This window comes from Nyctibius grandis, chromosome 5 (assembly GCF_013368605.1).
Source record: "Nyctibius grandis isolate bNycGra1 chromosome 5, bNycGra1.pri, whole genome shotgun sequence".
In the NCBI taxonomy this organism is placed as follows: Eukaryota; Metazoa; Chordata; class Aves; order Nyctibiiformes; family Nyctibiidae; genus Nyctibius; species Nyctibius grandis.
Genome location: NC_090662.1, coordinates 61,817,023 through 61,831,663, shown reverse-complemented (window position 1 = coordinate 61,831,663; position 14,641 = coordinate 61,817,023). Strand labels below are relative to the sequence as shown.

The 14,641-nt window shown below is 49.1% G+C and overlaps 1 protein-coding gene across 1 annotated transcript in view; it reads right to left on the bottom strand.

Annotated features, from left to right (window-relative positions):
• CACNG2 (calcium voltage-gated channel auxiliary subunit gamma 2) overlaps positions 1–13,213 on the bottom strand; it is a 54,783-nt gene extending 41,570 nt beyond the window's left edge. Inside the window, exon 1 of the mRNA XM_068401944.1 lies at positions 13,003–13,213. Coding sequence (XP_068258045.1) covers positions 13,003–13,213 — 211 coding nt within the window. The remainder of the gene's footprint in view (positions 1–13,002) is intronic.
• Positions 13,214–14,641: the final 1,428 nt, after the last annotated feature.

Genomic DNA, 14,641 nt, shown 5'->3' with positions numbered 1-14,641 from the left:
CTTTTCAGACCACCTGTGGTTACCAAGTATGGGGAAAAAACCCCTCCAACCACATAGGCATGCCCATATGGGGATACGAGAGTTAGATTTGGATTGAGAGCTGACAGAGGCTCTTACTATAAGTCTCCATGGCACATTGTAATGTGACCTCGCATGGGTCTTGGAAGCAGCACACCTGAGTAAGCATGGCATCCTGACAGCTCTCAGACATGCTGCTAATTTGCCTGTGCAGAGCACTGTGCTTGAGTAGCCATTAGGGCTTGAAATACCTAAGCTAGCTTGCTTAGAGTTATTCAAGTATCTCCTTCTGGCACTGCCTGGTGCAGGGCAGACGTGCCCTGTTCTGCATTCTGCTCTGCCTGCTCTGGAGAAGGCAATGAAGTTCTAGGTGTAATACCCTCTCACTGAAGTCAAAAGCAACAATGCAGAAACAAGTTCTACACGTTTGCTGTCTTCTGCTTTGCTGCCTTTCATATGTCATTTGTCATCTTAGATTGTCATTTCTTTGATGTAGGGATGACAACTTTTGTGTACACACAGTGTCTAGCATAAGGGTGTTTCCACCCTGCGTGAAGCATTTGGTGCAGCTGCAATGGCACAATGGCAATAAAAGGTGAAATACTCAGAAACCCTCTGCCAAAGAGCAGCAGCCAGAGAGGAGCATTAAGTTTTGGTTCCTGTACTTTACCAAAGATAATCTGGTGAAACCATGGGTTCTCTGCCTTGAAAACTGTACCCCAGGCCTCCAGGAGAAGGACAAATTCATGTGCTTACAGCTGTGAGACCAGCAGAGACACTCAATGTAGGAGGTGGTCGTCTGCCTTAAGTTGCTTACGTAGATAAATTTCTTCAGCAAGAACAAGTTGAGACAAAAGTTTTACACTCCATCTCTTTTTATTCTTCCTCCCCCTAGCTTTTCTTTGTCAGACTTTACCGCATGGAGCTGGCAACGACTAGTCACGCTTTCCAAATTGGTGCAGTCTGTGGTTGGTTGATATGATTGATCCTGCACTGTCTATGTGTGTCTAAACTGTTCTTTCTCCCATGGGCTGGACCAGCTGTGAGAGGGAGAAAAGGCTATTAGGGGTGGCAGATGCTGGTATCAGACAGGAGAAAACCTGTCCCATTCTGCAAGGCAGCAAAGATGGATGAGGAGGTCTGTCTCCCCATCCATCAGGTCCAGCTGATATTCCTGCTTCTCTCAGCAATTCAGTTCTCTCCTACCTCTGAGTCCCAGGGTTTCTCCTGACTCACTCTCCTCTTTCAGACCATATTTCTCAATTATGTCCTTCTAGCACTCCCACTGCATTCCTATTGCCACCTCCCCATGCCATGCCGTGGCCAGGTCCTGGCTCCCCTGTGTTTTCCAGCTGTCACAGACCCTTCCAGCCCCAACCATCCTTCTGTTTCCAGTATGCAGAGATGCTTTCCTCCACAGCTGAGTCAGTCTCCTCCCAGAAACAACCCATCCCTTCAGTTTCTGCAGAAGAGTATAAATCCTCACTGGCCCTGGTGCCTTTACATCCTCACAGTGCTCTTTCTCAGTCTTGCTTTGCTCTGAATGCTTTCCCCCTCACTATTCCTGTAAATGTGGGCCAAGCTGTAATGATGCAGCACACAGAAAAACACCTTTCTCCTGTGATCTTAGACAGCCCCTGGAATTAATTCCTTGAAAGCTGTTCTTGGCCTTTCTGAGTTGTGCTTTCCTGCGAACACACGGACAAAGTGATGACTGAAGAGGGGAAGAGTGGAGTGGCGATTAGGGAAGAGTGGTGCAATGATTATGCAGTCACCTGAAATTTAGGAAAATTGTCAATCCCGTGCTTTTCCTGTGTGCTGTGCTGCTGTTTCTGTTGCAGTTCATTCAGCAGAGTAGACATATTAGTTTCTCTGTTGCTCCCTTTCCCAACAGCAAAACAGCTGCACTGCTCTGCTCTGCTCTTGGCAGTTGTTTCCTTCGAGACTGTTGCAGTTGCAATGGAGGTGTTTCAGCTAATCTCCAGTTAATCGTCTCCAACACCAACCCTGTTCACAGCTGCTCTGTTACCCCAAACCCTTGCACTTCATGATAGACCCTCTCATCCTTCCTGGTTTCCTCCCAAACCTCCTATTGAACTTTTCTGTGAATTTTCTCTTCCTTGAAAGGACTACGTGGCTCCTACTTTTGGAGACACGAGAGGAGCAGAAGACATTTAAACAACTCCATGACTGGAAGACTTAGGGGTCTAGCCCACTGTGCAATCCCTCCCAGCCTGGAAGATATGAAGGAACTTAGCCCTGGTTATTTCTTGAGGGAGCAGCTACACATCTCCACTTCTGTTGTTTTACAGGTCAACTTACAATTTCTCTTTGTGCTGTGTATGCTGAGGTGATAGGGCTCCAGGCATGCAAATTATTTGAGGAATATCTGGGACAGAGGCTTCTACACCAAACTGTAGCACCTCCCCATCCCAAAAGCACACACTGCAGGAGTGCTCTGGAGCAAGTTGGAGGAGATAGGAGCCTGGAGATAGCTATTCCTGGACCTTTCCTCTCCCCCAGTTGCATTTCCACAGTGCTTTGGGAACGTCTGTCTCTCATTCAGTTGTTTCCTTTGGACACCAGCCCCTCTTGCTGTCCCCCAAATACTCTAAACCAGCTCTTCACCCTGCCTACGATGTTCCCACTGTCTCTGGCCAAGTATGAACTCCCAAAAGCAGGGAAACCATCCATCCTGCAGTCATGTCATCCAGTTAAACTTCATAGTTGCTTCAACCTATTCCCTGTTCTTTATTTCACCTCTAAAGCACCATTTCGTAGTCTCTGAATATTTGATTTCTGTCTCCCCACCCCCTTCCCTTCATGAAGGATGACATTCTTTTCTGCTTGAGTCCTTTCAGGCGCTACTGATCTTGAAGATCCCCAATTACAACCACTTTTCTTGTGATGGTGACACCTTAAGAGACAACAGCAGCTGCCTATAAAGGGCCTCTGCCATCTGTTTCCTCTGCCACTTCTTTGAGACAGCTCTAGCTATATACAGAAAAATAATTATCACAGTTCATTCACTCAAAAATGAGAAGAGAAAAATGTCGTCTTTCATGATTCTGCCACTGCCCTTCAAAAACCCGTGACCCTCAGCCTAAGGAAAAGGGCAATGCTTGAATCTAAAAGGAAGCAGCAGAATTTCTTGATGATTGATCCCTTGAGACCCTGTACTCTGAAGGCAGTTCTGGGGGGTATCTGCATTTGGAAATGGCTCCTCATGGCTGTCTGAAAGGCAAAAGTCAGAGCCAGGCCACTTCATCGCAACCACCAAGCTTTCATACCGACTGTGTTTGAAAGGAAATGCACGTGTGCATGTGTGTGCATGTGCAAACACACACACACACACACACTTAGTTGTCAATCCTTTTCCATCACCTCTCCAGAAAGGCTGAATGGGATAGGATCAAGGGGAGTAGTTGCTCCCCAGGAGGACTATGGGCTAGAAATGTGAAGGGAAGAGAAGAAATGTCATCAGGGGTGAGGGCTGGAGGAGAAAATGTAGACATGAGAGATGACGTGGAGAAAAAGGGAAGAAAAGAAGAAAGTCAACTTTGAAGGGGACTGATGAAGAAAAATTGAAACCAAGAATGAAACAAAGAAAGAAAAGTATCTTCAGGAGGAAATAAAGCTCCAGGAAAAGGTTCTAAGAAATTTACTGGTTACAATGGACAGGTCACAGTAAGGTTGCAGGAGTCAGCAAACAGGGTTGGATCAGAAGTGATTTGATTGACAGTGCTTTGTCTATGGTACTGAATGAACATGACCATAAACCTGGGAAATATTCAATGTTCAAGCATGATCCATTGCACTGCAGTTACCTTGGTAGTATAAACAAGATCTGAAGAAAGAGAGTGGTTCTCTGAGCAGTAGCAAATTTAAGAATGAAATGTAGTTATGAAGCAGTGGGAGGAGAAAAATAAAACAGACACTAAAAAAAAAATCATGTTCAGGAGGAGAATGAAAACTGAGAAATAGGAAGAGAAAAATCAGAAAGGAATAGAAAATCCAGGGGACGGAGGTGGATAGTGTAATTCTTTATTTGACAGAATGTATACTTTATACAACACGCTAAATCAGAAATTTGTAGTTGTTCTGCTTCTAGCAAAAACACACATCAGAAAAATTCCTACCCATGGATAGGATGGCATTGCATTCTCAAGATTTTGTATACCACCCTCATTTTCTGTTTTTCACAACTAGTGGATAGGAGTATATGCTCTGGGGGAATAGGAGGTGCAGGATAAAGTCCGTATGCTTCTCTGGGGAGTTATAGTTTGATAGGAAGCCAGTATAAAAACTTCAACAGCCTGTGCCACAGAAACAGAAGTAGATTTCACCTATCCTGCAGGGCTTGTTATGAAAACTCTGATTATGTAGTTTGGAATTTTATGGAAGAGCTTTTCTCTAACACAAAGGGGATAAATGGGGCTGGGCGACAGAAAGCTGTCAGTAAATAAAAGAGATTCAATGAAAGAAAAGCAGAAAGAAGAAAAAGAGAAGGGTGAATGCCAGGGGGTTCATGGACACTGATGCCATTTTACACGCTCACCGATCCAAGGTGAGGAGTCCATAAGAGGTTTTTTGCCTCACAGGGAGGGCGACCACGTTGATTTTTTCTAATGAGAGTGAAAGGTGATGGAAGTGGAAGCAGTTAAAAAAGGGAACGACTGGACTGGGTGAACAGCTGGCATAAATAAGTGAAGAACCTCATTAACTTTGGGGTCGTTGCATCCACTCACACTGGAAGTGAATTTAGCTCCTGGTTTGTTGGGTACGGCACTGGCAAAGCAGGGAGACAGAGTGACCTTGGGGGCATGGCTGTTTAAAGCACACACAGCCCTTCCTCTGCCTAATTCCCCCCTTGCCTACACAGACAGCATAAGCAGCGTGGCTCCATCCAAGTCAGTGAGGCTGCATCAGTGCAAACGAGGAGAGAATTGGGCCTTCGTCTCTTGTGCATACAAACACTACAGTATTATACGTCATCAGATGCCAGTTCAGTAATCATTTCCACAGATACAAGAGAAGAGAGGCAACCTTATTTCTAATTTAGTCATGATAGCATCAAAGAGACCCAAAGCCTATTGCTTTCTGGGAAGCAGGGACTTCGACAGTAATAATTCTTCGCACATATATAGCACCTTCATTGCTAACTACTTACTTTATACCCTAGGGTGTGAAGAAAAAGGACTCCACTTAATTCCATATGCTCTTAATTGCTCTCTATCCCAGATCTTTCCTAGCAAAATATGCTAGAAATACCTAAACTCCCTGTTAATTTGTCAAATTAGGGCAGTCATTGACACCAGCAGAAACGCAGGGCCTAGTTTGCATCTTATATCGCAGCTGCATAGCATAGCATCTAGAAACAAAAGAAATGCCAGACTAAGTAAATCTGAGCTCCGTTTAATCCCTGACAAATGTTTCAGGGAAGAGGCAAGAACCACATGGCAGTCAGATAGGGGATAGAGTGCCCTTGTGAAATGTTATCCTAGTTTTTATTGCGACTGCCTTAATTGCTGAATTACGAAACACCCAAAATGCTGTTCACATCCATTAGGAGGACGTTTAATTTTCGTGAACTCCCTCGTAAATGCCCACTTGCTTGCTAAACGTTGTTAAAATCTTGGCCACAGGAGCTCCAGTGGCAATGAGATCCACAGCCCTGATACGCATCAAATGAGAAAGCTTTAACTGGGTCTCCGGTGACTCAAGTCAGGTCCTCTTGTCTGTGTGTTACAAAATGGGGAAATCAAGAGCTACTGATCCATCTTTTCTAGCCCATTCATTATTCAATACAATCCAATCGCTTTCGCTCTCATTCACCTCCTTTTCCAGGCAAACACATCTAGTCTTGCAGGCTGCCTTCATACATACCGTCTTTCCTACTCCTCCTTGTCCCAGTCCCCCTTTTATGAATCCCTTTCTGACTTTGCAAACCCCCTCCTTGGATGGGCCTTGCTCCTGCATTCTCCGTCCCCCCTGCTCTATCCCTTATGCCTGAGGATTTGCTGGTGGTGTGTTTTCTGTCTACAGCTGTGGTCTGCACTGGGCAGCTAACAGCAGTGTCCCTGTTTCTGGCATGCAGTGAGATGCTGTGGTTCATGTAGAGCCCTGCACGATACACAGTCTCCCTTTTCCCACTGGCCAACAGTACCCTCTGCCCTGACTCACTGAGGTTCACTCAGCTGATCATTGAGAGACCCCAGCCCCATTCACCTCACTCCCTGAGGTGTTCCTGAGAATCTCAGAGAAAGACATTCCCCTGTAAACAGCTTAAAAAGGACGACTGCTTGCTGAGACACTTCTTCCTGACAACCGGAGATCCTTCACTGTAGTGCACAAGAGCTGCCCCAGGCTTATGGCTACAGAGACCCTTATTTTCCATTTGGATCCTGGCCTGATCCATGTCTGAGCGTTGCCAGGGAGGGTATGTAGGGCTGCCATGAGCTCCTTCCAGCCCAGTTGCTGGCCTCATGCAGATGAGCCAGCTCATCAGCTGAGCTGCCAGTGAGCCCTCCGGCCACAGGAGGTTGGAGGCAGCAAAGCGGAGGGATGTTGGCTTGACCACAGGCAATGAGGCAACGAGGGGAGCAGAAAGAGGGGCTTGGGTCTCACCCCCCTCAGAGACAGCCAGGCTGCCACTGGGGCAAGAGAAGACAGCAACAGCAACCAGTGTCATACACTGTTTCAAGGAGGGGGGTACACTGGCCCCTCGAGGAGGGGGAGAGCTGGAGAGGGGTTGGAAGAGAGTTGCTTTAGAGTGGAGAGGCAGAACAGCTCCAAAAGGATGGAGTCCTTCAGCTGGGGGGGAAGGATTGTGTGTGAGATGGGGGAAAGCCAGGGGGAAATGATGGCAGAGAGAAGAGGAAAGAGGACAGACAGATGAGACAGCAGGAGCAAAGGGGACAGAGGAGAGCAAGGACAAGATAATGTAACAGAGGAAAGAGCAAGGGGGATGGGCCTCAGAGAACTTGGAGAGAAACAGGGAGAAATAATGAAGGAGAAGCTGCTTTTGAGAAAAAGCACAGAAGAGACATGAAGATGAAAGAGAAAAATAAAGAGGAAAAACAGGGGAGGGAAACGAGAACAAACTAAAATGGAGATGGATAGAATGAGTCAAAGATGGAGGGCGAGGAAAAAGCTGGGGTCATACAGGCAAGGGAAAAATAACTTTTAGGTGTATTGTATTTACAATACGTTTTGCATACACCTGACCTGTTCTGCTATCTGTGTTTCCCCTGCTGGGTAGCTGTCGCCCTGGGATGGGGGCTGCGGGGAGAGGAGAGGGAGCAAGTGCCCCGCTGCTAACCCATTCCCCCGGCAGCAGACCCCTTCCCTCCTCGGAAGCCCCCTGCAAGGGGGAAGGTTTCATGCCCATGAAAGGCAGCAGCACATCCCCTGACAACGAGTGCAATATGGAAGGGAGAAGCAGCGCAGAATGGAGCAGCGAGGGCTCCCCCCTGGGATAAACCGGGTATGCTTGATTGGGAATCTGCTCTTAAAACAGGGGCAGGGGGCAGAGCCTTCTGAGAGTCTGAAATGTTCCATGATGCCCCTGGCAACCTCCTCGCTACTGCTTTTAAATTAAATAAATATGGAGATTCTGCTGGCAAACCTCAGTGGTCCTCCTCCCCCAAAACTCTTGCTTAGATCATACCGAACCGCAGCGAAGTGAGACGGGGGCTCCGAGGATCGAATGGGGAAAGGGATGGGTTAAAAGGGAAACATTAGATAGGAATAGCTCCTGGTCTCCCTGGCAGAGAGACATTTGTTCTATCTCTGTGTAATTTCTTTATACATTACTGCTGCCACACTGCATCTCCGTGTCCCTCCCACTGCATTTCGCTCTCACTCTCTTCAGCAAGACAATTTCTGGTGCATTTCAGGACAACATTAACCCATTCCTCTTTCTCTGTCAGTAGGAAGATTCATAATTTAAAAGCAATTTAAAAGTCAATTCTAGCAACTCACTGGTGAGGAACAGCAATTCCTTGTCAAATCTTACAAAAGAATTGAGCTTGCAGGTCTCAGCCCCTCAAATCCCTAGCTTCTCGGTGACTTACAGTCAGGTGTGAATTTAAGCTGAGAGGAGAACCAAACCCAATCAAGTCTGGGATCCCGAGTAATTCTCCCTCACCATATGCCACCCCACTTTTTAAAATCCTTTGTCTTCCTCTTCATCCAAGGCCTGTCCAGCTCTGCATCCTCCTTCTCCCCAGCAGATGCAATGCCAGCAGCAATTAGCTATGTGCCGGGCCGTTGCCTCTCCTGCTGCATCTCAGGGCTGTGCTAGGCTGCTCCTGCTCCTGAATCATGAAGATACGGAGACTTTGACTTAATCTACTGCTATTTTCACTGTGTGTTCAGAAAAGCCCCGGGATTAGGACAGCAAGAGTCAGGGGAAAGGACCTTGGCAGATTTGTGGATCCTTGGATGTAGGACAGCAGGCAATTCTGCAGCGCAAAACTGGGGGTGCTAACAGAAACGAAGGGTAAAAGAAAGGAAATTGGGAAAGGTAAGAGGGAAGATGAGGGAAAAAACACTCATAAGATGGGTGTGAAAGAAAAGAGGTGGCCCAGGAGCAACAGCAGTGGGAGAAGGCAGCGTGAGGAAGCAATGCAGCACCAGAATTGTCTGGCAGAAGCTTGTCCGCTGACTGTGCCCTGCCTCACTTTGCTGTCAGCTTTTCATTTTTGCAAACACTGAAACTGCGCTTAACTCTCATGCGCTGTTCATATGTAACAAGCTGGAAAGGGAACAGATCAGCTCATTAATTTTCCTTGGGAAGGGTCTCTAGGCAGGAATTATTTTCTGCACCAACATCCATTCAATTACTTGCCTTCACACCAGTCAGATCTACAGGGATGTCTAACCCCATGCGCATCACTCATGCCTGCCTGCCCTGGACTCTTCTCTCCCTCCTTCTTGGTATAAAAGCCTCCCAGACTTATCCCTTTCCTAATAATAATGACAACATGACAAAACCAATAACCTACAGATATAAAATACATTTCATTTGCTTGCTTCATAAGACCGGGATAAGGCATCGTCGCTCACTTTTTGAGATCCTGTAGGAGATCTACAGGAGCTAATGAAGGAATTAGACAAGGCATCACTCAAAAAGTGGTTTTAAAGCATTCGGGGCCAAGAAGGAATTAGGCTGGAAGATCCGCAGCCATTTCGAAGTTGTAAGAGGTGCAGTATCGATGTGTTGCATGAGCTTACAGATCCCAATTGCTTGGTGTACGTGTGTGTTTTGTGCCTATGCAGACAAAGGGCTGAGAAAGGCCAATTTTCTTGAAGAGCAAAGATTTTTGAATGGCCTGGGGACACATATGGGGCAACCCCAAAGTCTGAGAAAGGATTATCTTGAGGAAGACTAGGAAAAAAATCAGACATGTGATCTGCAGTAATGTGAACTGACACCACCTTTCACCTTTAGCCCCACAGTGTGACAGGGGCTCACTCTAGGACACAAGAAAGGGGGGAAAGCAATCTCGATAGAAGAGGAACATCCCAAATTACACTCCTCTTCGGAGCAATACAAAGACCTGAAAATGCTGAATCTAAGTCCACTGTGGGGAACAGAATGACTGACGAGAGGGGAACCCGAATATTGAAAGCCCAGGGACCAAAATTCAAGAGGAACTTGCAGTTCTGACCATAGCGTATCTGTGTGTACAGCCTGAGACTGAGAACTCACGTCCATTTTTGCTGTTTGATATCTTGGCCAAGAAGAGAAAAGACAATTTAGCACAATATTTTGAACATGAGGAGTCCACCATCTCTGACAGTCTACAGCGTTGACTAATGCCAGCATTGCCCCACATCCCCCAAAATGAAGACAACCTCATCAGAGGCTTCCTACCAGTAGCAGGAGGCAGTTTGGGCTCCTTCTTTGATTACTTGCATGTTAAAAATCCTCCTGCCCTCCTCTTCACTACCTCTTCTCACCCTACAGACCTGCCCTGACACCCACCCCAGGCAGCAGAAGCATGTCTGACCCACACCCTTTGTCAGGTGCCTTTGCCACACTGTGGGCAAGGTGTGAAGAGTCCAAGGGTTTCGCCCTTTTTACAGCCTCCTGGGACCAAGTCCTTCCCTCCACAAATCTTCCCACCCTCTGCATCATGGGGAAAGGAGTCTTTACTGCACCCTTCTCTGTTCCTTTCGCCAGCAGGCAGCTTTCACCAGGGAGAGCAAGTCAATCAGGGACACCTTTCTCATTCCTTCTGCCGAGAAAGAAGAAAACCTCCCTGCAAGCAGATCAGACATAACAGCAAGAGGCCTGCCGTCTAGGGGCTGGTGGGGCTGTTTGGCTGTGCTATCCTGAGAGCAAGAGAGTGTCAGCCACCAGCCCATGCAGGTTGTGGGGCTTTAGGAAGACAAGCGGTGGTAGCCCAGCAGCAGCCGTGCCAGCCCTGTGCCGTGCCAGCCCATGAGGCAAACCTGTGCCCAGGACCTGCTCAGCACGTGGCCATAGGGTTGGTTTTGCCTCCTGATGAGATGCTCTTGCTACTTGGCCCTTATTCATGTTTTGGTGCAACCTGTGCCCCCAGGCTAGGGACTGGGAGCTGGGCTCAGCTCCTGTGCATTGCATTGCATCCTCCTGCCCCGCTTGCCACTTCTGCCCAGTGTCCAGAGGCTTGAGGAACGGGCCAGTCCAACCTTCACATGGCTGGCGCAAGCCAGAGCACCCTGCCAGGGCCGTGCAGCTTGCTTGCAGGCTGCATTTCACACCTGTCGTGCAAGGCTGCACTATGAGCCCGCCGGAGAGCATCGACAGGGAGGGCAGGGGGACTGGACTGGTAGCGCAGCGTCGGGGATGGGGGCTGGGGGCACTTCGGAGCTTTTAATTGGAAGCATCCTGGTACTTTCCTTTGCCATGCAAGCCACTTCTCCACAGTGCCTGTGGGGTCCTGTCAGATGTAAAGGAGAAGGAGCCCTGAGCTCTTCGGATCTGACAAACCTCACCCACCCCTTCCTCCTCCCCCTCAGACTGCGTCCCTCCGGGTACCGCTCTATGGGCAGATAGAAATGATCTGAATTCAGTGCCTCTCCCGGCCAGGGTCCTCATACCTCCTGTCTCTATCCCAGCCTCCCTCTGCCCTCCAGCTTGGGGACACGGCTCAGGAAGGGAGTTCTTCCCCACAGCCTCCGTTCCCCGCATGGCTTTGCATTTGGGCTTCTTTTTTTTTTTCTTCCCTTGCTCATTAATTTTTAATTAAGGAGATGTCTCTTTCCCTGGTTGTAATGAATAGCTATGTGAAAGGCTTTTCATTTTTTTATTAATATATGTCTCTATATATTTACCTATTTTGAGGAAATGTGTGCGTGTGTGTGAGCGAGTGTGTTTAAAACATCCCCCATTAATTTACTGCTATTGATTTTCTGGCGTGGAGACAGCATATAGTATTCAGCATAGAGCTCCTCTGCAGGATATGTTAAAAGGCAGCAGTTTGGGTTGACAAAGGGCACTAAATGCAGTATGCGTCAAATAGACCATCGCTCAATGAAGTCACTTAGCTATTCAAAACATGTCCAGCCATCACTCAACCGTTTGCACCAAGAACGGGGGGGAAATTCGCGCTTCTTCCCAGACACAACCATTTCCAAACAGCAGCTTTAGCTTGCTTTGGTGAGAGACGTTAGGACATACATAGTTTATTCCTTCCTCCCCCTTGCCTTCCATCTCCCAGTGCCGGTCTTAGAAAATCAGTTCTGCGGCACCCACTCGCCGTTCTCTCCCACCGGGGAGCTCCAGGCACACCTAGCTCTGGTGGACACCAACAGACACAGACATCACCCCTGGATGTCCATAAACCCCCGGCAGCCCACCCTCCAGCTAGGAGCTGATTCATAAACAGGGCTTTTACAATGGGCTCTCGATCTCTCCTTCTCGCTACGTGTGTAACATAAACCACGCATTTACATTGGTTGTCCCTATCCCTCCAGCACAGGCTGAAGACCACCTCCCCAGCCCACACGTACACCAATAGCAGTACTGAGCAACACATATTTAAAAGCGAATCACTGGCCCCTCTTTTCTTTCCCCCTCCCTTAGGAACGTCTGATTCCAGAAGTTGGCTGTGGCAGTGTCTCTTCTGCCATCAGACATGTCACTGAGTTGCTGTTCAGTTTCACCACATCAGACTTAGGCTGATTTTTCCATTCAGAGACTTGTTTATTTTTAGCCTATACCATAAACCTTAAAAAAAAAAAAAAGGCTCCAAACAAAAACCCACCCCCCAATAAATAACAAACGGGAGAAAAATCCCAGTCCCAAACCAAACCAATCAGCCACAAACTAGACCCCTCTGCACCCAGCCCAGTGAGATGTGGTTGCTTACAGACATTACGAAATGGTCTGAACTCTGCTCAAGATGACTGGAACCGTTAGATTTACTGTACGACGCATTTTGGACATAACAGGGTTGCTTCCCCTTCTCTCTTTTCCCCTCCTAAAGTGAACTAATAGTCTCATCCAAAGTGCTTTGCAGTCACCCCCTCCCCACATCACCCCTCACTCCAGGTCTTGTCTTTGCAAATAAGCCATTTGCAAAGAGAGCAATTATTTCACTCTGTGGGTACAGCCCCAGCACAGCAATAATACAGCATTTTGGCATCGCTTTCCCAGGCATTTCAAACAAGCTGAAGACAGGCAGACTGCACAGCTGCTTTTTGAAAGGCTCTCGGTGTTTTTGTAACACACACATTATTCAAGTTGGAGGGGGGAAGTGAATTTTTGGGGAGGGTGGGGAAGAGAAAGGGAGAAGGGAACGGAGCAGAGAATGTTTTGCCTGTCTTCTTGCCTCTGTACTCTGAGTGACTGAGCCCACCGCTCTCGATCTGTGGTGAAAGGAATGAAGTGAGAAAATGGTGGAATGTGGAGGGATTTATTTGGAGAGGGGGAGAAACATGGGGTGGTGGGAGAGGAAATGGGGGGTGGTGTGGAGATCCAGAATCAAATACCTTCCAGGCAGCAGGTTCTCCATAATCCAGAATGGGTCATGACTTCCTCGTTCTTTTTGCTGGTTTCGTTCTCACTGACAGTTTTAGTCTTGCAAACCCCTCTGGAGTAAAGCCAGTAGTCGGTCCCCACAGCTATGGTCATCAGGCTGAAGGCAGCGAAAGCACCAACGGTGGTTAAAAGCATCTGAACACCTCTGTCAAAGAGCCCCATAATTCTTCATTATACAAATACCCAACCGCCTTCTGATTCTTGGGGTGTGTGTGTTTAATAAAATAAAATAATAATAATTCCGACTAATAATATAATGGGTATATATAGAGAGATAGATATCAAAAAAGGGAGGTAAGAAAGCCCACGGAAAAGAGTGTAAATTAGAAAGACCACACGGGAAGAGGCTTGCCTTTTAAATTGGAAACGTTCTGGTTGAAATATAAAAAAAGGAAAAAAGGAAAAAGAAAAAAAACAAAGAGAGAAAAGAACCAAGAAAAACCAAACAAATAAAGAGAGAACCCCTCCCAAAATGAGACGCCTTAATCCCTTTTTCTAAAATTCTGGTCTCCAGTTTCCATATGTAATGGCTAATTTGGAGATGGCTTCCACAGTGAACAGGGGAGCAGCAGCAGCATCCTCAACACAATCTCTCATTATCTGGACCTAGACAGTTAGAGACTGTAAGAGCAGAGATGCAACCTTCAGTCTTCTTGCTTAGCTCTGCAGCCTGCGCCATGAAAATCCTTTTCCTTCCCAGTTATCCTCCTTGGGTTTTTATTTTTTTTTCTCCCCTGGCAGCGGCAGTCGCTCCAATCCTCTCACTTTTTCTCGCTTGCTTCTCCTTCCTTTCGCTCGCTCCTACCACCAAGCCAGGCTGCCCAGTATACTGTAAGCCCTTGATTTCAGCTGAACAGGTGCCGAGGTCTTGCCTCCCATGGCTTTTCCACACAGCCGCGGCGCTCGCTCCCGGCGGAGGTGGGCGAGGAGAGAGGGGGGCTCCTGGGGAGGGGGCCGGGGGGAGGAGGGGGACAGGCGCGAAGCGGAGCCCGGCTGCGGCACCCTCTGCCCCGCGGCGGCCTCCGGCTACTCCCGGGCCCCGCTACTGCATCAAGGCGGCGGCGGCGGCGCGGCTCTGGACGGCTCCCCCGCGGCGGCGGCGGCGGCGGCCGGCGGTGCTGCAGGACAGCTCCCCGGGCGGCGGAGCGGGAGGAGCGCTCCCGGGCCCCCGGTGCTGCAGGAGCGCTGCCCGGGCGGCGGAGCGGCGGGAGGAGCGGTCCCAGGCCCCCCGGTGCTGCGGGAGCGCTGCCCGGGCGGCGGAGCGGCGGGAGGAGCGCTCCCGGGCCCCCGGTGCTGCAGGAGCGCTGCCCGGGCGGCGGAGCGGCGGGAGGAGCGGTCCCAGGCCCCCCGGTGCTGCGGGAGCGCTGCCCGGGCGGCGGAGCGGCGGGAGGAGCGCTGCCGGGCCCGCGGTGCTGAAGGACAGCTCCCCTGCCCGCGCCGCCCGCCCTGCCCGCGCCGCCCGCGCCCCAGCATCCGCGGGCGGCAGCCGCCCTCCTCCGCTCTGCGCGGGCGGGCGGGCGGGCGGGGAGGGGCGGAGGGGGCAGCCTCCCCCCCGCCCTGCGCCTAGCCCGCCGCTGACAGCCCCGGGAA